The 21,253-nt window shown below is 46.4% G+C and overlaps 2 protein-coding genes across 7 annotated transcripts in view; one reads left to right on the top strand and one right to left on the bottom strand.

Annotated features, from left to right (window-relative positions):
* srpk2 (SRSF protein kinase 2) overlaps window positions 1–17,421 on the top strand; it is a 40,024-nt gene extending 22,603 nt beyond the window's left edge. Inside the window, exons 3-17 of one of the 4 annotated variants that reach the window (XM_068313815.1) lie at window positions 2,164–2,315; window positions 2,986–3,094; window positions 3,905–3,992; window positions 4,387–4,474; window positions 4,564–4,670; window positions 4,953–5,118; window positions 7,191–7,231; window positions 8,026–8,347; window positions 8,613–8,791; window positions 8,897–9,530; window positions 9,942–10,042; window positions 10,632–10,739; window positions 10,858–10,927; window positions 12,924–13,016; window positions 15,212–17,420. In XM_068313815.1, the coding sequence (XP_068169916.1) occupies window positions 2,164–2,315; window positions 2,986–3,094; window positions 3,905–3,992; window positions 4,387–4,474; window positions 4,564–4,670; window positions 4,953–5,118; window positions 7,191–7,231; window positions 8,026–8,347; window positions 8,613–8,791; window positions 8,897–9,530; window positions 9,942–10,042; window positions 10,632–10,739; window positions 10,858–10,927; window positions 12,924–13,016; window positions 15,212–15,396 (2,443 nt within the window). In that variant the 3' untranslated portion in view covers window positions 15,397–17,420. Of the gene's footprint in view, window positions 1–2,163; window positions 2,316–2,985; window positions 3,095–3,904; window positions 3,993–4,386; window positions 4,475–4,563; window positions 4,671–4,952; window positions 5,119–7,190; window positions 7,232–8,025; window positions 8,348–8,612; window positions 9,531–9,941; window positions 10,043–10,631; window positions 10,740–10,857; window positions 10,928–12,613; window positions 13,017–15,211 lie in introns of all 4 variants that reach the window. The other 3 variants (XR_011035235.1, XM_068313813.1, XM_068313814.1) reach the window with 3 other exon arrangements.
* Window positions 17,422–17,545: 124 nt separating this feature from the next.
* adck2 (aarF domain containing kinase 2) lies at window positions 17,546–20,907 on the bottom strand. 3 transcript variants are annotated; one of them, XM_068313817.1, is made up of 9 exons: window positions 20,327–20,531; window positions 19,718–20,235; window positions 19,497–19,643; window positions 19,131–19,259; window positions 18,563–18,658; window positions 18,197–18,475; window positions 17,941–18,069; window positions 17,778–17,831; window positions 17,546–17,690 (listed from the first exon to the last, which is right to left on the bottom strand). In XM_068313817.1, the coding sequence occupies exons 1-9, from the start codon at window positions 20,385–20,387 to the stop codon at window positions 17,550–17,552; spliced, it is 1,554 nt and encodes a 517-aa protein (XP_068169918.1). In that variant the 5' UTR covers window positions 20,388–20,531; the 3' UTR covers window positions 17,546–17,549. The 3 variants fall into 3 exon arrangements, with proteins under 3 accessions (XP_068169918.1, XP_068169919.1, XP_068169917.1); XM_068313818.1 differs by having other exon boundaries at window positions 19,718–20,211; XM_068313816.1 differs by having other exon boundaries at window positions 19,718–20,907.
* Between the last annotated feature and the right edge of the window lie 346 nt (window positions 20,908–21,253).

The following is a 21,253-nucleotide window of genomic DNA, read 5'->3' as shown; positions in this document are numbered from 1 at the left end:
GAAAATAGCAGCGAGATCTCAGCTCCCCGGAGGGAGAGCGTGAGTCACCTGGAGATGTGATGAAAGATGAACCGTGAGTCAATCGGAGGTGCTGGAAACGGAGGTTTGAGTGTGAGAATGTGATCAAGACGCACAGAAACACTTGATTTTTCTTTTATTCAAGCAGGAATCACCACATGAACGAACGCAAATGTAGTTTCTTTTGTTTTTTTCTACCGAGGATGTCAGGAAGGTGTCTTTCTCCATCCTCGAGCTCCTGGACTTCCTGCTCTTTGATTGGCCGCTGGTCAGTGTCAGATTTACAGTAAACACCGCTGAGGCTCCTTCATTTTCCAGAGACCGTGTCTCTAGATCACCAGTTCTGCAGATGTATTTAGACCAGCATGAATGCTTGTTTTGAGGGAAATTTACAGGCTGTTTTTTTATTTTTTTCGTGCGTACTGTTGATGTTTCCACTGCCTGCTGTCACATCAGCAAAGCTGTTCAGTCACGAGTCGATCTGCTGAGGAATTCACTGTCAGCCTTCAGGAATTTGGAAAGTTCATCAGTGCCGTTTCCTCTCTGCGGGTTTCGCACCTGTTAAACTTCCTCCAGCGCGAGAGTTTCCACGTTTCTGCAGACGCCGGCGGTTTTTCTAGGTGCAAGATGATCCTGAATGAGCGTTAAAAAGTTTGAGGAGATGGAATTCTACAACTCATGTAGGGATAAAACATCTTTACTTGCACCTTGTAGATGTTTGAAAGTGGATGGTTTGTTATTCAGATCCGTCACGCGGGTTGGGGTTGGAAAAGCGATCCGGGCATGCCCACATCCTGCGGTTATTTACCTGCCAGGTGCAACGTGATTGGCTGAGACGCTCCGACCTGAGCTGTAAAATCAGCCAGACTGGAGCAGCACCGCAAGGTCTAACGTTTTTGTGTTTTCTCTATCTGACACCTCTTTGTTTCATCGCCCTCCTCCCTTCGCTCATCCCTTTTTCGATCCGACGACATCTGTGCCATCTCCACGTTCGTCTCTGCGTCTGAGGGGGAAGTTTTAGTGCAGCCAGATGAGCTGCATAAAAACACCGAGCTGGTAGACGTGATCTACGAGCTGCTACGTGACCGCGATGGTAACGAAGCAGCAGCATCCTGCTGCAAGGACACAGCTGTGTGTGTGTGTGCGTGTGTGTGTGTGTGTGTGTGTGTGTGTGTTTTGGCCTTGCCACACTGTTACGCATCCTGAATACCCCCCCCCCACCTCTGCTTTTCATTCTGCAGTTGCCATGGCAACTCACGAAGAGACTCCGCCACGTGTCTGCGCCTGTGACCACAAATTTGAAGTCTATGTATGTGTGTGTGTGTGTGTGTGTGTGTGTGTGTCTTTGTGTGTGTGTGTGTGTTGATGTTCTGCGTGTTGTAATTTAGCTTTTTCGTTGGCACCGTCGTCGGGTCAGAAGTCTCCGTCCGTAGATCCGGATCTGGATCCAGAATGGCTCTGAAGGATTCTTTGTCATCGTGAGATCGAGGCGGTTTCAGTGTTTTGTCTGAAATGATGACATCACCATAAAATAACATCAAAGTCTCACCTGGATCCAAATAATTTGTGTGGATCTGGAAAACCAGAGATTTAAAAGTGATAAACTGATGAAATGTATATTTTCTGAATATTGATTACATAATAATAATGGTGAGAATAATAATGATAATGGGAATACAATAATAATAATAATAATATAATAATAATGATGATGATGCTAATAATAATGATAATGCTGCTGCTAATGATCATAATACTAATAGAATAATAATGATGATGTTAGTGATGATGATGATGATAATAATAATGATAATAATAATAATGATGCTTTCTTGGTAAAGTTTTGTGACATTTGAAGAATTTAAATTGGACTTCCTGTTGTTCAGCAGTCAGTAGAAGATGACGAATTGTTGCGGCCGTTTGTGGTTCTTTCATTTAAGGCGAACTCAGACGTCTCCTGAGGTTCCGACACAGTTTCAGGACAGAAAATAGCGAAGCTCTCCTGGATGAGTCACAGACGACCGATGTCAGAACATCACGGGTTCAGCGTTCTGACGTGGGTCATCTGTTGGTGGAAGCTCCGTCTGCAGCTGTGATTCACCGCCAGGAGCTGGCCCTAACTTCATCCCTCTGTTGTCTTCACAGGCCTGACACCCAGCAGAAAGCCCCGGCGAGCGCCCCTCCCCCCCCGCCGCCCCCTCCGCCTCCCCCTGAGCCAACAGGGCCCCCGGAGCCGGAGGAGGAGATCCTGGGCTCTGACGATGAGGAGCAGGAAGACCCTGCAGACTACTGCAAAGGTCAGACACGCCCACACACACACTCCAGTCCTCTGACGTGAGGAAGACGAGGGCTATTTTTAAAGAAACAAACATGAGCTAAATCTCCCTTCATCTGGAACCATAAAATCCTCCAGATGCCCAGAGATCCCAAACAGATTAAAGAAGTTATTTAGTCGTTCTTCAGTTTCTTGTGAGATCAAATACACGCGCGGATGTCGTGCATCGCTGCACGAGATGGAGAAATTGCCGTCTCTGTCTTCCTCAGCACAGAAATAAACAGCAGTTGTCGGGCCTGATGGCTTCTGCACAGCTTTGTGGTGTGTGTGTGTGTGTGTGTGTGTGTGTGTGTGTGTGTGTAGCTGAGCGCTAACCTCCAGTTAGCATAGCGCTCCAGAAACTTCAACATGGAACTTTGGCTATTTATAGATTTTTGTTGCGTTTATTTTATTCTGTTTCTATGGTGACACGTCAGATTTGTCTCATTTTCTGCAGCATAATTCAAAACCCCCAAATTTAATGTACACACACGATTTTCTACTGGACTTTTAAGTGTTTTATTTATTTATATTTACGTGTCCTCTTCACCTGCTCCTACCTTCATCTCCAGGTTGTTGTATTCAGTTCTGACAGTAAACTGTCTGAAGGACGCGTGTCCGTTTCCACCTCCCTCTCTCTTTATCGCCCCCAGGAGGATACCATCCAGTGAAGATCGGAGATTTGTTCAACGGGAGGTACCATGTGATCAGGAAGTTGGGATGGGGTCACTTCTCGACCGTGTGGCTGTGCTGGGACATCCAGTGAGTCTCACACACACTCGCTCTGGACTCCTGCATGCAGTCTGGGACGCGTTCCTTCCTGCGATGTTAATCAGAGGCTCTTCTTGCAGTCCTTCGTCTCACCTTCGTCTTACACACACACACACACACACACACACACACACACACACACACACACACACACACACACACACACACCTGTTGACAGGATCTGGCATAGAACCAACGCCACCCTGCAATGATAGCCTCCATCTGCACTGCGATGTTGTTTCTTTGTTCACGTGGCAACCAGGATGGGTGGATGACTGTATCATCAAGGTGGTGTCACCTTTCCCGGACACACACACACACACACACACACACACACACACACACACACACACACACACACACACACACACACACACACACACACACACACACACACACACACACACACACACACTCTAACTTGTGTTTCTGGTGTTAATTACACTAATGGCGGTCAGAAGCACATGTCAGTATGCTCTCAGCTCCTGACATGCATAATTTAAGAGACACATGAATTCACATCAGAACGACTCTAACTCTACTTTTGCTGCACGTCGTTTCTCAAACTGATTAACTCTCGCCCGACCGGTGTGAAGACATCTGGGGGGTGGGGGCGTCTGCCTGTCCTCCCCCGCCTCTTGCACCTCCTCACAGGACGAGACGAGAAGGTCACACCGTGTCGGGACAGACGCCGGGCGTTCTGTCACCATTAATGTTATTGCTGTGTTATTAAATTTACATATCACTGGCTGTGTGTGTGTGTGTGTCTGTGTGTGTGTGTGTGTGTGTGTGTGGTTACAGAGTGAAGAACTTCGTGGCGATGAAGGTGGTGAAGAGCGCCCAGCACTACACAGAGACGGCGCTGGACGAGATCAAGCTGCTGCGATGTGTGAGCGTCTGATTCACGCTCTCATCTCTCCGTCCTCCTTCCCTCCATCACGGCGTCATTTTCTACCTGACTTTCTCTTTTCCTCCTCCTCCTTCGTTCCTTCGTGAATAAGGCGAAACATTTTTTAACGAAGGCCGTATTGACCTACGACCAGCAGATTCAGATAGCAGCTAGTAGCCGTTAGCGGGAGGTCCAGAAGCTTCTGAAGGTTCATTCTACTCCATTTAATCATCAAGGAGATGTTTTTCATTTTTCATTCCTTACTCCCCCCCCCCAGCCTCCTCTCTATTTGTTATCTGTCTGAAAACACACTCAAACGCGTACAAAAGGAATGTGGGAGACGTTCGGGAAGACTCAGTCGTCAATTTCGTTTGCTTGTTGTCTCATCCTCCAGGTCAGAGAGAGCGACCCCGGTGACCCCAACAAGGACATGGTGGTCCAGCTGATCGACGACTTCAAGATCTCTGGCGTCAATGGCATTCGTATCCTGATGAGAAGTGTGTGTGTGTGCGTGTCTGTGTGTGTGTGTGAGCGATGCACGATCGTGTCAGGCCTTGACTCTCTCCCCCAGATGTGTGTATGGTGTTTGAGGTGCTTGGACACCACCTGCTGAAGTGGATTATAAAATCCAACTACCAAGGTCTGCCACTGCCGTGTGTGAAGAGCATCATCCGACAGGTGTGGACACACACACACAAACACACACACACAGGAAATGTCTTGTATGTAATAGAAGTTATTGGTCGGTTTTTAGCCTCCACAGACCGAGACAGCTGAAGGCGAGACAGGAAGTGTGTGCGAGGTGAAAGCAAAGACTGAGAAAAGCACGAGGAAACAAATATAGCAGTTTATAAAAAGCAGACAGACTCCGAGAATCTCATCCGACGCTCTGACCCACTAACAGAGCTGCTGCTGCTGCTGTGGACTCAACGCTTCCAACGCTTGTGATGTTGTCTGCAGGTCCTGCAGGGTCTGGACTACCTCCACACCAAATGTAAAATCATCCACACCGACATCAAACCGGAGAACATCCTGATGTGTGTGGACGACGCCTTCGTGAGGCGCATGGCCATGGAGGCGACGGAATGGCAGAAAGCCGGCGCCCCCCCGCCGTCTGGATCAGCAGGTAGATGCAGAAACACTCTCAAGAAACCGACGTACCCCCCCCCCCCCACCGCCCGGCAAGGCCTTTTTCAATTCAGCTCAAAAGCAGAGAAAGTCGAATTATGAATGAAAACTGCATGGAAAATGTTAGCTTAGCTTAGCTTAGCATAAAGGAAATTGTTCCTGAAATTAGTATCAGAGCTAAGAAACCTGAGCAGCTTTATGTACAGGATGGTGTAGAGGAGCTGGTCGCCTTAATGCTAAGCTAGCCACCAGCTAACTGGCTGCTTGGATTTGACTTGAAAAAAGATAGAAAAGATAAAACAGGAAGTTAAGCTCCCTAAAACCTCAGCTGAAATCTGTTGGTTTCACGTTTTAATATAAAATGTACATTTTTGTTAAAAGAAAGGAGCTCACAATGCAAACCTGATATAAAAAAAAAAATTCTATTTATAGTAACAGCAAATAAGATGTGAATCCATAATGATTGTATTTTTCCCTCTGATCTGCTTGAATACTGAAGCTACGCAGTAAAGAAAAGAGATCCACAGAGAAGTCCTTTTGTGCCTCCTCGGATTTTTTTCTTTTTCATCTCCTGTCACCAAATTCCTCGTTTGAAAAAGAAAAAGAAACTTTAAAAAAAAACCAAAAAAAAAAAACCCCGCCTGACAAACTCCTCGTGAACCCTGTCCTCTCGCTGAACTCCACCACACGCTGCCGTGTGCTTGCGTCAGGCAGAAGAGTCATTTTAAGCCTCGGGGTAACAACTACACTGATAGCATTTCAATTAAAGTCGTGCAGAGAGCTGTCAAAATAGGAAGGTGTGTGACTTGATAGAATAAATTTTGACATTAACGTAAAATGTAAGGAAATTTATGTGTTTGATTGCTTCTGCTCTGATGCAATGCAGGATAAAAAATGGTGACACTTTTTTTTTTGTGGTAGAACAAGTTTATGTTTGTAGACGTTAGAAGGATCTGGGTAAACCTCATCCTATGTAATCAATCGGTTCCAGTAGAAACGACTTAAATCAAATTAACTCGTCTCCAGGCTAAACTGATAGTAACCTCTCCCAGTTCTGTACTTTACTTTATTTATGAATACATTTTCAAAAATATTTAGTAAATAATATGAATCTATTTTAAGTTCAAAAATAAATAAGTTTTAATTTTTAATATAGTACAGAAAAATTTAGGAATAGAATTTTGCGATTTTTACCGTACATCTTGGATTCTCAATCTATGAATGAATGAATGATAAAATAAGGGTTATAAAAGAAATACAGGAATAATTATTTTGCAATGGTAAAAACAGCTCATTTGAGTCACAGATGAATGAGAATAAGGGAGTAGCTGATGAACAGACAGTAAACTACAGTATTTTCCGCACCATAAGGCGCACTGGACTATAAGACGCACCTTCAATGTATGGCTTATTTTAAAACTTCTTCCATTTATAAGGCATACTGGATTATAAGGCACACTGTCAGTTTTTGAGAAAATGAAAGGCTTTTAGGTGCGCCTCATAATGCGGAAATGACTAATCTGAGTTCAAAACAATTGCGAGAATCACGAGTGACACGTAACGGTAGATATTGGAACTGTTGGTATGTATTTTAATTTGATATATGGTTTTAATCTTATTTATTGTACAGTAACATGATATTTTGCGCTTTCAGCGGTTTCTAGCGATGCCACGATCCCAATATTTATGTCAGACAGACGTGAAGTCGGGTAAAACGATGTAAAGTTGATTATTTTTATTCTTCTGTGTGCTTGTTTTTTTAAACCAACGTAGAACCGAGAACGACACAAATTGAAATGACGTAAGTTGAGTTAAACCTGTACAATAATCCTGTTAGCAGAGCAGGAATCATAATGTGATGGATCTGGGACGAGCGGTGGGTGCTTCAAAGACCCCCCCACCCACCCACCCCCTTCATGTGTGCAGTGCTCCACCTACAGAGCGTATGAAGGGAACCTTCTGACTCAGTTTCCTTCCGCTGCGACGGTTTTGAAGGTAGCGTGAGGCCATATCGATGTCGGAGACACTCCGAAGCGTCTGACTGCTGTTGTTTTTCTTTCTGTCTGTCAGTTAGCACAGCCCCCCAGCTCAAACCGGTGAGTACAACTGATGTGAGTATGAAATGAGAGGAATGCACACACACACAAACATAAACACACACACACACACACACACACACACCAATGTCTTATTGGCTGACTTTAAGCGGTTTTCAGAGCTGCTTTACTTTAAAATAATGTTTGCTGTGAGAATCAGACGTTGGATGGTGCTGTTAGCAGTCAGATCAAAATAAAAGTCTCTACTGGGTTCCATCAGCTGAGAACATTTTTCTAAATATTATTTTAAAGCTTCTGGTCACTCAGATTCTAAAAGATGTCTTTATGACGTATATTTTTCCTTCCTGTACAGGAAACAGAAGTTTTGGTAAAGATTTCAGACATGCCACTTGTGTTTTTAATATTTGCTGGCAGTTTCATGGACGGTATTTCATTTCATTTGAATGTGGCGTGCGACGCTGGGGGACGGAGTCGCGGATTGTTTCCTGTGGCGAATTCAAGAACTGTTTTTAAAAAAAACAACTATTTTATCCAAACTTTATTTTCTTACGATGTAGAGATGATAAAATCCGTTCCCCCTAATTTTACAACTTATGATTTAGTATTGTTCTGTTCAACCGGAAACATTTTTTACTGCTTTATTTATTGGTTTTTTTTATTGTTATTCATTGCGTTTTATTGTTAAATACTCAAACCAGTGAGATAAACGGCTTCCAGTGGATGATGATGATCGATTACCAATCAAAACTCATCAATTCAAGCTGTCCAAACACGTACATCTTTAACATCCTCCTGGGGGTGCGTTCGCCTCCCTGTGACGTCGTCTCTCCTCCTGTCTTTGCTCCCAGGTGGGGAAGATCTCCAAGAACAAGAAGAAGAAGCTGAAGAAGAAGCAGAAGCGGCAGGCGGAGCTGCTGGAGAGACGGATGCTGGAGATCGAAGCCCTGGAGAGGGAGGCGGAGCAGAAGGAGGAGAAAGCCAAAGAGGGGGGAGAGAAAGGGGAGCACGAACACAACTCGTCCTCGCCGCCGCCGCCGCTGCAGCAGCATCTGGGTCCCAGCATGGCCCTGGGGGAGAGCGACGAGGATGACGATGATGAAGAGGACGGAGAAGATGAGGAGGAGGAGGGAGGCGAGAGGGAGAGACCCGTCAGGCTGACCAATCACACGTGTGAGTTCAGATCCGGGATCCAGAATGAGTGATGCTGTTTGTGTGTGTGTGTGTGTGTGTGTGTGTGTGTGTGTGTGTGTGTGTGTGTGTGTGTGTGTGTGTGTGTGTGTGTGTGTGTCTGAATGAATGGGGGGGGCTGGACTCCAGACTGGCGTCCCCCGCTGAGGCTTTTCCATCTCCCTCCTCCTCCTGTCTGTCATCCTGTTGTTGTTTTTTTTTGTCCTCCTTCACTTCCATCACCTCCTCATCCTCCTCTTCATCCCAGGTGCAGCATCTCACCAGGAGCCGGAGAACACCCCCCACCTCACCAACGACGACACCTACCAGGAGGAGGATGACGAGGAGGGGGAGGAGGAGGAACAGGAGGTGACACCTACTGCCGAAAAAGATATCAACGTTCCCCCCATCACAGAAGAAGGGAATGGAAATCCAACAGAGGCAGAGGTGGAGAAAGAGGAGGAGGAGGAGGAAGAGGAGGCCGAGGCAGGTGATGAGAATGAGGAGGAGGAGGAGGAGGAGGAGGATGAAGAGGAGGACAAAGTAGAGGAGGAGGAGAAAGAGACTGAAAATGAGGAGAATGAGACGGAAGAGCCAAAGAGCGAAAGCAAGACCGAAGAGGAGGCAGCGGCGGAGGAAGAGGAGTCCAAGGAGCAGGAAGAGGAGGATGCTGAAGACGAGGAGGAGGAGGAAGAGGAAGAGGAGGAAGGAGAAGACGAGGATGAAGACACGACCGCAGAGCTCCTGACAGACGCCACCTTCTCCCCCGTCAAATCCCACAACAACAACAAAAACAACTCGGCCAAAGCCAACGGTCACGTCCTGTCGGGGTCTGAGGGCCTGAAGCCGAAACCCGGCACGCCGCCGCCCCCCTCCCCCGCCTCCGAGCCTCTGCTCTGCCCCCTGGTGGAGTCCGAGCTCAGCTACACCGACAGAGACGTCTCCCTCAGCTCCGGGTACGAGATGTACAACGGCGAGGTGGCCGAACCCGGCCTGACCAACGGCTCCAGCGACCGCCATCAGATCGCCATGACGCTTTTCCCCGACTTGCCCCTGGATCCCGAACCAGGAAACCCCATTTCAGTCGGGGGGACGGACGTCGTCGGAGCGGGACCGTCGCCGAACAGCCCCACCGCCGACCGCAGTCGCACGGTGTCGTCCTCGAGCACAGGAGACACACCCAAAGGTAAGAGGGAACGGTAACATCACACGTAACCCCGGCAACAGATCTGGGAATGATGGGAGATTTCGTGCAAAGGTGCAGCAATGGACTGTTTTTCTTTCCTTCCTCATTTGATGGATCTTTTTTTATGCTTTTACTTTGACAGTTAGGGTTCATTTAGAGCTCAGGTGAGGGAGAACACGAATAATCATCACGCATTTTTGATTTTTATCTCATCGCTGCCTGCATGGTAAATTAATCCAGTCGTAATTATGTAATACCCAAGAGGAGGAACGAGGAGGTGAGTCAGCGACACTCATCCGCCCACAGGAGTCATTTTATGATCAATAAATCAGAGTTTTTCTTCTCCTCGGCTTTAATAAAACACATGTGATGCGCGCCTGTCTCCACCGACGATCTCTGATCTTCTTCCAGTCAGAGCCAGAGCTGCAGATCTCCTGATCAACCCGCTGGATCCCCGCAACGCCGACTCCATTCGGGTCAAAATCGCTGATCTGGGAAACGCCTGCTGGGTGGTGAGAAGGATAGTTTTGAAGTGCAGGAGAACCTGGAGATACGAGTCGTCGTTCTGTCCATGTTTTTGTTAGACATGCGAGCAAAAATCCAAATAATGAGCCGTGTTTTCAGGACATCTCTAGTTGGCGGATGGATACAACATCAGTGAGACCGGATCTCGTTCTTTACCACGTGTTGGCGGATGGATACAACATCAGTCAGACCGGATCTGTTGTTTTTTTTGGTGGAGTAAAGACATAGCTCGTGTGCATTTTATTTAATACTTTTACACTGTTTATATAACGTATATATACTTTATTATACACAGGTAAAGTGTGACTGTTTATTGGTTGATAAATTATTATTATTATTTTTCATAATTTAGGGGGTTTGGTGCTTTATTACCAAGGCCGGAATGAATTAAAATGATTTTAGTTGTTTTAAATGGGGAAAATCTGCTTGACTCACAAACTCAATCACAGAACGGATTAAACTGGTATCTGGAGGTTCTCCTGCACGAGCGGCTGGTCACAGCGGTCAAGTTGAGTTTGATGGTAGAGTAAGTCTCACTGGATTGGATTAAAACACAAATCCTTGACTCCTCTTCAGCACAAGCACTTTACTGAGGACATCCAGACGAGACAGTATCGGTCCATCGAGGTCCTGATCGGAGCGGGTTACAGCACCCCAGCAGACATCTGGAGTACCGCCTGCATGGTGAGCCCCCAGACACACACACACACACACACACACACACAAACACACACACATGGACACACACATGTGCAGAACCCCGCCCTCAGCGGAGACTCAGGTGCACTGATGTCTGTCTCAGGCCTTCGAGCTGGCGACCGGAGACTATTTGTTCGAGCCCCACTCTGGAGAAGACTACTCCCGTGATGAAGGTGAGCATGTGACACACACACACACACACACACACACACACACACACACACACACACACACACACACACACACACACACACACACACACGTGCGTCTGGTTTTTAAAAAATAGAACCACAGAAAACTTCATGTGAATTATCCAGAGGCATTATCTCCTGACTGTGTGAAGACTGAAGCTGATTCTTCATGTTGACGTAAAGTTGAAATGGAACCAGCAGACACAAAAAACCAACGTGTCGTCACTGTTTTACCAGATCCTAAATCTTATCATTTCCATGTGAACGTTGTGTTTTTGTGCTTTTTTTTGTTTTGTTTTTGCACCTCCGTCAGATGCCATCACTTTATATTCACACATTACATCTGAACAACGAACAACATCTGTGTTTGATTATTGATGATTAATGATTAATGATTACGACTGCAGCACCCCTTCCCCTGAACTCCCCCTCCATTCATTGTCAGCTGCTAATCCTGTCCTTTAAATCTGCCGTTCTGCCTCCGCTCATCTTCATCAGTGTGTTCACACGTCGAGTACAGTATTTTCCGCACTATGAGGCGCGCCTAAAAAGCCTTTCATTTTCTCAAAAACTGACAGTGTGCCTTATAATCCAGTGAGCCTTATGTATGAAAAAAGTTTTGAAATAGGCCATTCATTGACGGTGCGTCTTACAGTCCTTACAGTGCATAAAATACTGTACATATCTGTTATTAAAGGACCAGTTCACCCACGAATGAAGGTAGAAAGCCTGGATAGTTTTGTTTTTTTTGGTCCACACATATTTCTTTTTGAAACAATACTGCAAAATAACAATAAATAACTGAACAGTACCAGAAAAACACCCTGGTTATTATTTATTTCATAAATAGTGTTATTTATTTCATGTTATTTATTTCATTAAGAGTGTTATTATTTATTTCATGACTTTTTTTTTCAGTTAAAAGCCTAGAAAAGCTCATCAATATTTGGTTATTTGTGACTTTTATGGTGACAATTCAGGCATCCCGGCGATTGTCAGTTTTTCATCAGACGTGAAAAGTTATGTGGCCCTTACAGGAAACAGTTTGGAGACCCCTGCTTTAAGCTGAAAAAGTGTTAGCATAGTCCCAGGGTAGCAGGTGGCTAATGCCGACGTTAAACTACATCCTTTTCTTTTTTTTAAAATCAGTCTAGAAGTCTGCGGTTTGTCGCGAGTAGATGGGAGCGTTTGGGTGAACTGCTCCTTTAACTTCACCTTTCTGTAACTTGCCTAGTTTCTGCTCAAACTGTTCCTGCTCCTCCTCCTCATCCTCACATCGGCTCTTGATCTGCTCTTCATCTCCTGATGCTACCAGCTCATCGGCTTTATTAATCTGCGATGGATGGTTTTATCGTCACACCTTTGATCTTCGGACAAAAAAAAAAAAGCAAAACTGAGTGTCACTTTTATTCTCATCATCTTCATCTTCATCAGCGCCGCTGCGGAGGCGTGGCTCACTAACATGTTTTCTCCTTTACCGTCTGTGACGTCTCTTTTTCCTTCCTCTTCCCCTCTTTCCATTCTTCCCTGACCCTCCTGTGACCTTTTCCACCCTGTTTCTCTCTTCCAATCCAATCTTTATCTTTCTCTTCTTCACCTCCTTTTCTATTTCCATCTTCCTCCCCTCCCCTCCCCTCCCCTCGCCCCCTCCTCCCCTCTTCTCCGTAGACCACATAGCCCACATCATAGAGCTGCTCGGATGTATTCCGAGGCACTTTGCGCTCTCTGGAAAATATTCCCGGGAATTCTTCAACCGAAGAGGTAGCGCTGGCTGGAGGGCTGGGGGGGGGCCGGGACACACAGACGTCTGAACAGACCTCTATTGATCTGGATCGGATGCTAATCGGAGGCACTGATTTAAAAGCGCGGCCGTCTGAGGCGTCGGTGTGTCCCGGTCGCACGCAGCCGGTGGTGTCGATGTGTTTGTGTGCATGCTGTAATGCCTGTTCCCTCTGTGATGTATGTCGGTGGGGGGCAGACCACATCGCTCTGATCATGGAGCTCCTTGGGAAGGTCCCACGCAAAGTGGTCGCTGGCGGGAAGTACAGCCGAGAGTTTTTCTCCAAGAAAGGTAAACGACACGGCGGGTGAGGTGGAAGGGATGTGTCTGTGAGGGGTTAGCGCTAATGTTAGCGTCAGTCAGGGTCGGGTAAGCGATCAATCACTGCAGAATCAATAACTCATCCGAAGGATGGTTGATTAGTCAGCATTCCAACATTTTCACAGGAAAAAAATCACTGGGGAAATATAAGGAAACGTTCACCTCTGGAGACTTTCTGGGACCTTTTTTTTGTACTTCATAGCGACAAATCCTGAAATCTGTTCTCACCCTGATGGAGTTTTGACACATTATTAGACTCCTAGACTATTACCGCTGTTAAAAGATGGAACTACGTCACTGCAGCGTCTGAACATCTTCATCATCACCGACTCAATGCTGTCAGCCCGTGTTTAAAAGTACAGAACGGCAGCAAACCACAGAAGAAGAGCATGCTGTCGTCCGTGACTCGGGTGTTCCCACAGGACAGGGTTCACCCCGTGAATTTCACCGTCATGTAATTGTAAAAGTTTTTTTTTTTTTTTTATTCCAGTGATTTATCACAATTAAAAAAAACAAAAAAATCACATTGGGTTTGGTGGAAACACCGTTACCATGCAAATTAGCATGTAGCTTATGTCAGACTACACACAAGTAAACCACCAGCAGATGTGGATGAAGACATTAAAGGAAGCAAAAAGACTTCTGAGAAAAATAGAAGTTTGTAACATCCGTGCCGTGATTCTCTCCGTCATCTGACACCGAAAAGCAGCAAATAACTACAGATAAATCATTTTTCTACCATTTTATTTTCAATAAACCGACTCACAATGACCAAAGTAACTCCAGATGTTTCCTTATATTCTTCCTGGTTGGATTTCCTTTCATATAAAAAGCAGCAGTCAGAATGAATACGTCGTTAGGAGGCTGGATTTCTCAGACAGGATCAATAAATCAGCGCTTTAAAGAAGCAGGATTAACATTAAGACGCCGCACACCTCACTGGTTCTGCTGTGAGCCGGGTAAGTGTGACGATCCGTCTGATAACGCTCATTTATTCTCTTTCTTCTGTCTCTCCACCTCCGTCCCGCTCCCTTCATAAATTCATAGAACTTGTCAGGAGAGCTGAATATTCCTCTTTTGATGTTGTCTCCATCCGAGTTCCTCTCTTTTATCTCCCATCGCTCCGTTAATCCGGTCGGATTCTCTCGCTCTGCCTCTCTGGGCTTCGAAACTCCTGATCAGTTTTTTTAAAGTTTTTTTTTAACTCCGTCCCTTCGCCCTCCGCTGACGCCCCAGCTTTTATCAGAATGTGATCCACACTGCGAAAGCTCCAAAATAAATCCAGACATTTCTAAAAACCGATGGAGAATTTATGGATTATTTCCTGACTCCAACCCTCCAAAACATTTTGGAGAAATTGGTTCAGCAGTTTGTGCGCAAATCAGAAAAAAGGCCTTCATTATTTTTCAGATGCAAAAAGAAAAAAAAGAATCTTGATCCTAATTCTATTCTATATCAAACTAGTTTAAAGTTTGAAATGCAAATTTCTTATTTTGTTAGTGTCATAAAGGAGGAGTGACCGGACTCGTCCGAAAACACTAAGTTGGAGGAGCGGTGGCCTGGAACGGCTGCGTTTATTTTCGGCGTGGATCCAGATAAAATGGGCGATTTCTATAAATTTTTTAATATTTACTTTTGCTAGAAAGTTTTTTTTCTTTCTATATTTAATGTTCTACTATGATATCCAGAGTCCAGAACTCCGACCTCCTTCAAACAGTTGTGGAGTAGAGGTTGCCATGGCAACCAAGCTTCACCTCCCGCCATCAATCATTCTGTCACTCTTCTCCCTTCTGTCAGCGTCGGGCTCTCGGCCAATCACAGCCTCCGTCTCTTCCCGCCTCTCATCTGTTCTTGACGTCGTCGGCTGAAACTCGACGGGTTTTTCGCTCCGTCGCTGCAGCAGCGAGCTAACCGGTCACATCAGCTGCTGTAGCGTTGTGGGCGGAGCCTGGAAGGGTCTCAGGCGGCGTCTGATTAAAAGGCCAGTTCACCCCGACAACCAAAAAAAAATTACACCTTGAGTCTGAATCTAGCAAATGGAAAACGATTTGTAAGAAAAGTCTGTGAGAGATCGACTGATTTCATTTCGGGGTGAACTGACCGTCTAATCTCCGCCCCCTTCTTCTCTACGCCGCTGCTGACTTAAACCGTGTCGCCCCCTGCAGGTGAGCTGCGGCACATCACCAAGCTCAAGCCGTGGTCGTTGTTCGACGTGCTGGTGGAGAAGTACGGCTGGGCGCACGAAGACGCCGGACACTTCACCCACTTCCTGCTCCCCATGCTGGAGATGGTGCCTGAGAAGAGGGCGACGGCCGGCGAATGCCTCAACCACCCCTGGATCAACTTGTAGCTACATCTCTGCTCAGACGCCCTCCTCCCACCCCCTGAACATCACCCCCTCATGGCAACATTACGTTACTAACCCCATACATCCTCCAAGCACCACCCCCCCCTTCCTAAAGGAATGTAAAGACGAGTTTACGGCGATATCGCGGCACGAAGATGGCGTCTTCCAACACCCCAAATAATCATTCGAAGACGCTTTTTTTTTTTTGCTTCTGCCTTTGAGATGTCAGCTGGCTCCACCCGTCTTCTCACGGGCAACAACATGAAGGTCGAAGAGGAGCCCCCTCCTCCATGACCTCCACATCACCAGGGCCTCAGGGTCAGATTAAAACCTCCACCCCCCCTGCTCCCCCCTTGCTATCAAACCCACGACACGCTCCATGTTTACACCTTCGTTTCCAATCCCAAAACCCTCGATGGATTCCCCGTTCACCACCTGTCAGCAAACTGGAGGGCAGCCAGTCCTCTAGGGGGCGCCATAGTGACCGCCTGAAGTACGTAATGAGCGCAAAAAAAAAAAAAAAAAGGAAACTAGCATCAAAGAGGACTGCTCGGACTACTTTTTACATGCATGGAGGGACTGACAGATCAGCATGAATGGACGAGACAAACGGACGCGTTTTTATTCGTACTTTTTGTTTCATCGCCTCTCAAAGACGCCGTCAAAGTTTATGGTCTGATATTCTGACACCCCCTCCTCTGAGGAACTACTTTCTTCATGTTTTAGCATTCCGAAAATCTTTATCCGAGTCCTGCTGTGGTACATTTACCTGATCTGATTGGTACTGCCCCCCCCCTTCCCCTTCCCCCCTGGATTCTTGAGCTTTTCCGGAAAGGGGGGGGGCCCATTTGGAGGTTGCACTTGTCTTCATCGATGTCCTTCAGGGATTTGAAATCTTTGTACATAGAAATTAAATCTTACAGATGAGCGACGGCGGACGACACACAAGCATCATTCCAAAAAACTTGTTGGCTTCCTGACAGTGATGGCCCCAAGGAGGATGTTCAGACTGAACTACGCCACCTGGTGGCCGAATGGTGCCAATGCCCCAAGACGTTTATCTGTCCATTTAATCTACTTGTCCGTCACACACACACACACACACATGCACACACACACACAAACTCATCATAATTAGTACAGTTGCCTATTTTTCGCAATAAATGAAAAAAAGATGAGTATAAGTAAATGGTGAAATATTTTTAAAACCTATTTAATTCATTTAAAAACGAGGAAAAAAAAGACTTTCTCTGGTTGTTGTGACCGTGACAGAATCTCGTCTTAAACTGAGGTGATTGTGTTTGTCTATTAGAGATGTTTTTATTTCATTTGTCTTTATTATCATTCTTCTTGAAAGGTTTTTTTTTTTTTTTTACAGTTGTCACCTCTCCCCCTCCCTCCTTACTTGAACAGTGCTGCTCTGTCTGGGCTCTTGATTTAAAAAAAAAACAAAAAAACAATCTGAAGTTTGCAATAAAAAAAGGTATGTGATGAGTTTTTTGCACCAAACCTCCCGTCCTCACTCTTTCAGCCATGCTGACTGTTCTTCCTGATGACAGAACTGCGTCTCGTCTGTTTTCTCATTGACAGATTTAATAAAACTAAACTAATGGATCCCGTGGCGTTGATGGTGGTGAAATGTCTGCGTCAATCGGCTCACATTCCTTTTTTTATTGAGCTGTAATTCATACAAGTGTTCCCGCTCTTATGACAGTTAAAATACAAAATGAGCTAAATTAGACTTCATGTTGAAGAGTAAAACTTACAGAACTTTGTGATTTACACCAAAGTAACTACGTCCATTAGACAACAGCATCCGAGTTGCAATAAAAGGCGGACTGATGAGACATCCTCAGATCAATATCAGTCATTTAAAATGTTCAAATGTGCTTTTAAAGATGAACTTGGACGCTGCTTTTACATCTTAAATCACTACAGAGGGCGTGCGATGCCCAAATCCATTATCGCTAAGCTAACAAATGCTGCCTCATGTAAAATTCTCATTAGGCTCACTAAAGTGTGTGTGGGGGGGGGGGTTTGAACAGTAGACAATAACATTTAACAGTGAGGAAAGTGGAAACTGGAGGTAGTGACGACAGTCATGCCCACTGAATCTTGCATTGAGTGCTGGGAGGCTGTGTGTGTGAGTGTGTGTGTCAGAGCATTGGCGCATAGTTCTTCAGCAGCAGGGGTTTGGCAGAATCCAGGATGTCCAGGTTGGGATCCAGAGACCGGCCCAGACCCTCCAGCAACATGATGGCAAAGACGATGGAGGCGAAGTTACTCTCCAGCTTCACCTAGAGAAACAGACGAGGTCAGCGAGCGAACATGTCACAGCATTCTGTTTACTGTCACTTAATGCTTGATGAAATGAAATGTGGAACCTTGTGTTTGATGACCAGACCAAAGACCCTGGAGAGCAGGTCCCCCACCTGCATCTAAAAAAGAAAACATCTTAATCCGACTTTCCTGAAGTGCTTGGATTAGCCCGTAAAGTGATGCTTCTGAACACAGTGACGTAATCCCAGTACAAACGGGATCGAGCACCTTCCCCAGAGAGACTTTGCTGGTGAGGGCGTGGTCGATCAGCTGAGACATCTCCTTCTTAAACTGGCCCACGTCTTTGCAGTCGTTGGCCCGGGCGTGATGCAGGATCAGCTCGGCAACCCGTTCGCCCTGGAGACAGGAAGTCAAACACTTGTTGGTCCCAAAGGGGTGGAGTTAAAACCCAGACGTGATTGAATTGCGAGGCGGGACGCTAATTTCCTCTGGAACCTGGCGTCTGCGCCCGTTCCCTCCTCACCTGGCGCAGCAGCACGGCGGTGAAGACGGCCTTCAGGTTGGCCAGATCGTAGCTGCTGAGCTGGGCCACGATTCCGGCGTCCAGCAGCACCAGCTGGAGGGGACAGGGGTCCGGCCTGATGCTGACCACCACTGTGTCCCACAAGTCGGTGAGGGTAGTCTTGCCTTGGCCCACCCCTGAGATACCAGTACTGTGACTGGAACCAGGAAGGGCGCCCAAATGCTGGACCAGGATGTTCCCAGGATGGAGATCACCGTGGACGAAGTTGTCCACGAAAATCTTGGAACACACGATAGAAAATGATGAACAATCGAACCCGCATAGATGTTCAGAAACAAAAGGTCAGATGTCAGGGATGTCATTCACCATCTTCAGGACAGCTTCTATTCCCATCTTCGCTATTTTCTGCTTCACCTCACCAGGAATCTCGGAGCGGAGGTAGTTGGATATGGGCTCGCTCTCCTGGACAAGAAGGTTCAACAAACTCAACCGGAATCATCGTGTGAACAGTGACAACTGGAACCAATGCAGTCAGGCTGCAACAGCCCACCACACCCCTCAATTCAAAGTTTTACCCTGACCTACTTGCGCACATCAAAGATCAAAGCTGGTGCTTTGATCAATGGTCTTACTCAAACTGGCTTCTCTCGTCTTTCTATCTTATCCAGTTTCTGAGTTGAAATTTCACCTTGACCTAGTTTTCTCGAGGCAAGGTCATCTCATTTTCATCCCATTTGCCACCCAAGTAATGTGCTTTTTGTTTCATCTTTATCTGCAATGGTAGCAAAGATGTTTGGTGGACATACGAACGGACGGATGAACACACAAACACTGACAATTACAATACATCACCGCTTTGAAGCGAAAGTAATAATCTATCAACCAATCATTTAGCCTGTTGTTATCAAAGCATCTCAAATTCTTTTCCACTCACTTCAAAAGTTTCCACCAACACGGTCCTGGTGACAAACGGTCGCAACGGAGTCGGAAACTTGACATAATCCACGTCACGGAAATTCTCCCTGAAGCGTTCGATGTTCCTGGCTTCAAACCGGAGATCAATCTGAAATAAAAGTTCACCGTTCGGTTTAAATGTTTTAATGTCATTTTTCTTCTGACTCTGACAAAAATATTTAAACTGGGGCAAAGCTACAGATGTTTAATGGCTTCAACACCTTAATATTTGATTAACTCAAGTAATGAAGCATCTATTTGCCTCTTTTTTACGAGCACAAAGACCAACAAGTACTGATCATATTATTTTATCTTTATTATAATCATCGTTGGGGGTTGATCCTACCTGTTTGGTCATCAGCTTCTCAAACTCGTCTACCACCTCACACAGACTGAGCCACTTGAGTCTGGGCAGGCACTGCAGCAGCCAGCTTCCTGCCTTCATGAGCTGCAGGTCCATTTCCACCCGCCTCCTGACGCCCGGGTGGATCACCTGGAACACACAGGTGGAAACACCTGAGAAGAAGGGCCAAAACCTGAGACAGAATCTGACACGCTCACACCTACCTTGATGGCCACAGGTATCAGATGCACCTTTGCTGCGCTGCCGTCACTGAGGTCATCCCTCTCCTCGGAGGCCTCCTCATCCCTACCCCCCCTCCACAGCTGCCACAGGGAACTGGCTACTCCTCCCAGACCAGAGATCTCCCAGGCTTCCAGCAGGTCCTCTTTCTCCATCTCCTTCACGAGCAGCTGGAAATCGGGGTCCTCCACCTGGTCTGCCTTCGCCCAGCCTCTGTACACCTGAGCCACGCATCCCGATCCCACCGGCTCTTTGCTGTCAAACACCAAAACCCTCCTCCATCCCTCCCCGAACGCCCTGCGGAGACACTGCTTGGTGTGGGCCCAGGAGTGAGGTCGAACCTTCACGTGGAGCCTGGAGAAGCGCTCGCAGAACTCCTGAGAGAAGATGTCCCGTCTGGTGCTGGCCCACTGGCCCAACTTGATGAAAGTGGGCCCAGAGGTCTCGGTCACCCACAGCAGGGCATCGAGCCAGTGTCCTGCACAGCGAGAGGACACCAGAGCTAAGGGAGAGAGGAGGAGAAGGGGCCCGAATTTCAGGAGCAGCACCAACGCACGGAGGGTAAGGCGGAAGTAAAATACTAATTTGTGCACCTGGACTCTGGCTAAAGACTTCCGGTGAGCGGGGTGGGAAGGAAGGATAACCTCCTGGCATCTGGCAACGCAGAATGATGCGTTCACGGCACCCAAACAGAGTAAAGTAACTTTGGGAATCTGGGTAACAACCTGCCTTCTCTTAACAAAGCCTGTCCTGGAGGTGTGGATGAAGCCAGTCCTGGTGAGGGAGGCTGCTTTCTGGAGACCGTACCTCAAGTTGAAGAGGACTGCTCCTCCTCGGAAGGCAATCATGTTCACGTCTAGCCTCGTTTAGCTCAGCGACATGAATTGTTAGTACCGAAACTCCGCTAAAATCACTCGTATCGGATGTGTCCGACCCGTCCGTGAACACATCCACCAAGGTTCCGTCTGGGAGGAACGCGGTAGCTTTGCCCCCGCTACCAGCTAGCAGGATATTTTCCAAAATGTTCTACAAAACCCTGGCGTTGGCTAACATCAGCGTAGCTTCATTTAAAAGGGAGCGAACAAGAATTTCCAGCGGCGACACGTCAGACACGTCATATTTCAACCTGCGTGACTGTCCGATTCAAAACGGCCCTCCACATCTGTGTTTCTCAGTTATTAGACACTTACTTCCGGGTATGACGGTTTGCCGTCGAGGTCACGTGGGTTCGTCTTAAAGGCGCAGCGGCGGAAATAAAAATTGAAAATTAAGGAGAAAATTAACACGAAGATGGGTGAACGACTAGTTATTGATTAGTAGACAGTGGATTTATTATATCGGTGTGTGACTTTTTTTTTTTTGGCATTAATTATTTTTTGTTGCTTTTATTCGTTTCCACAAACGAAAAAGATTGAGATAGTCGTCTTTATTTATTTATTTTTTCCAAATTGACTTCATATTGGAAAAAGGCCAATCGACGCAGCGGGTGACGGTATGTCTAAATAACATTAAACTAAAAC

Source organism: Antennarius striatus, chromosome 4 (assembly GCF_040054535.1).
Source record: "Antennarius striatus isolate MH-2024 chromosome 4, ASM4005453v1, whole genome shotgun sequence".
Taxonomy (NCBI): Eukaryota; Metazoa; Chordata; class Actinopteri; order Lophiiformes; family Antennariidae; genus Antennarius; species Antennarius striatus.
The sequence above is the reverse complement of the archived record's forward strand: the minus strand, read 5'-3'. Positions and strand labels throughout refer to the sequence as shown.

Bases quoted from the DNA above. Each gene is read 5' to 3' on its own strand.
- adck2 (XM_068313816.1), bottom strand. From the start codon at position 20,581: ATGATTGCCTTCCGAGGAGGAGCAGTCCTCTTCAACTTGAGGTACGGT. The intron at 17,832-17,940 runs GTGCTCGATCCC...TTTCTTTTTTAG, and splicing joins GCAAAGTCTCTCTGGGGAAG to ATGCAGGTGGGGGACCTGCT. The intron at 17,691-17,777 runs GTTCCACATTTC...CTGTTTCTCTAG, and splicing joins GTCTGGTCATCAAACACAAG to GTGAAGCTGGAGAGTAACTT.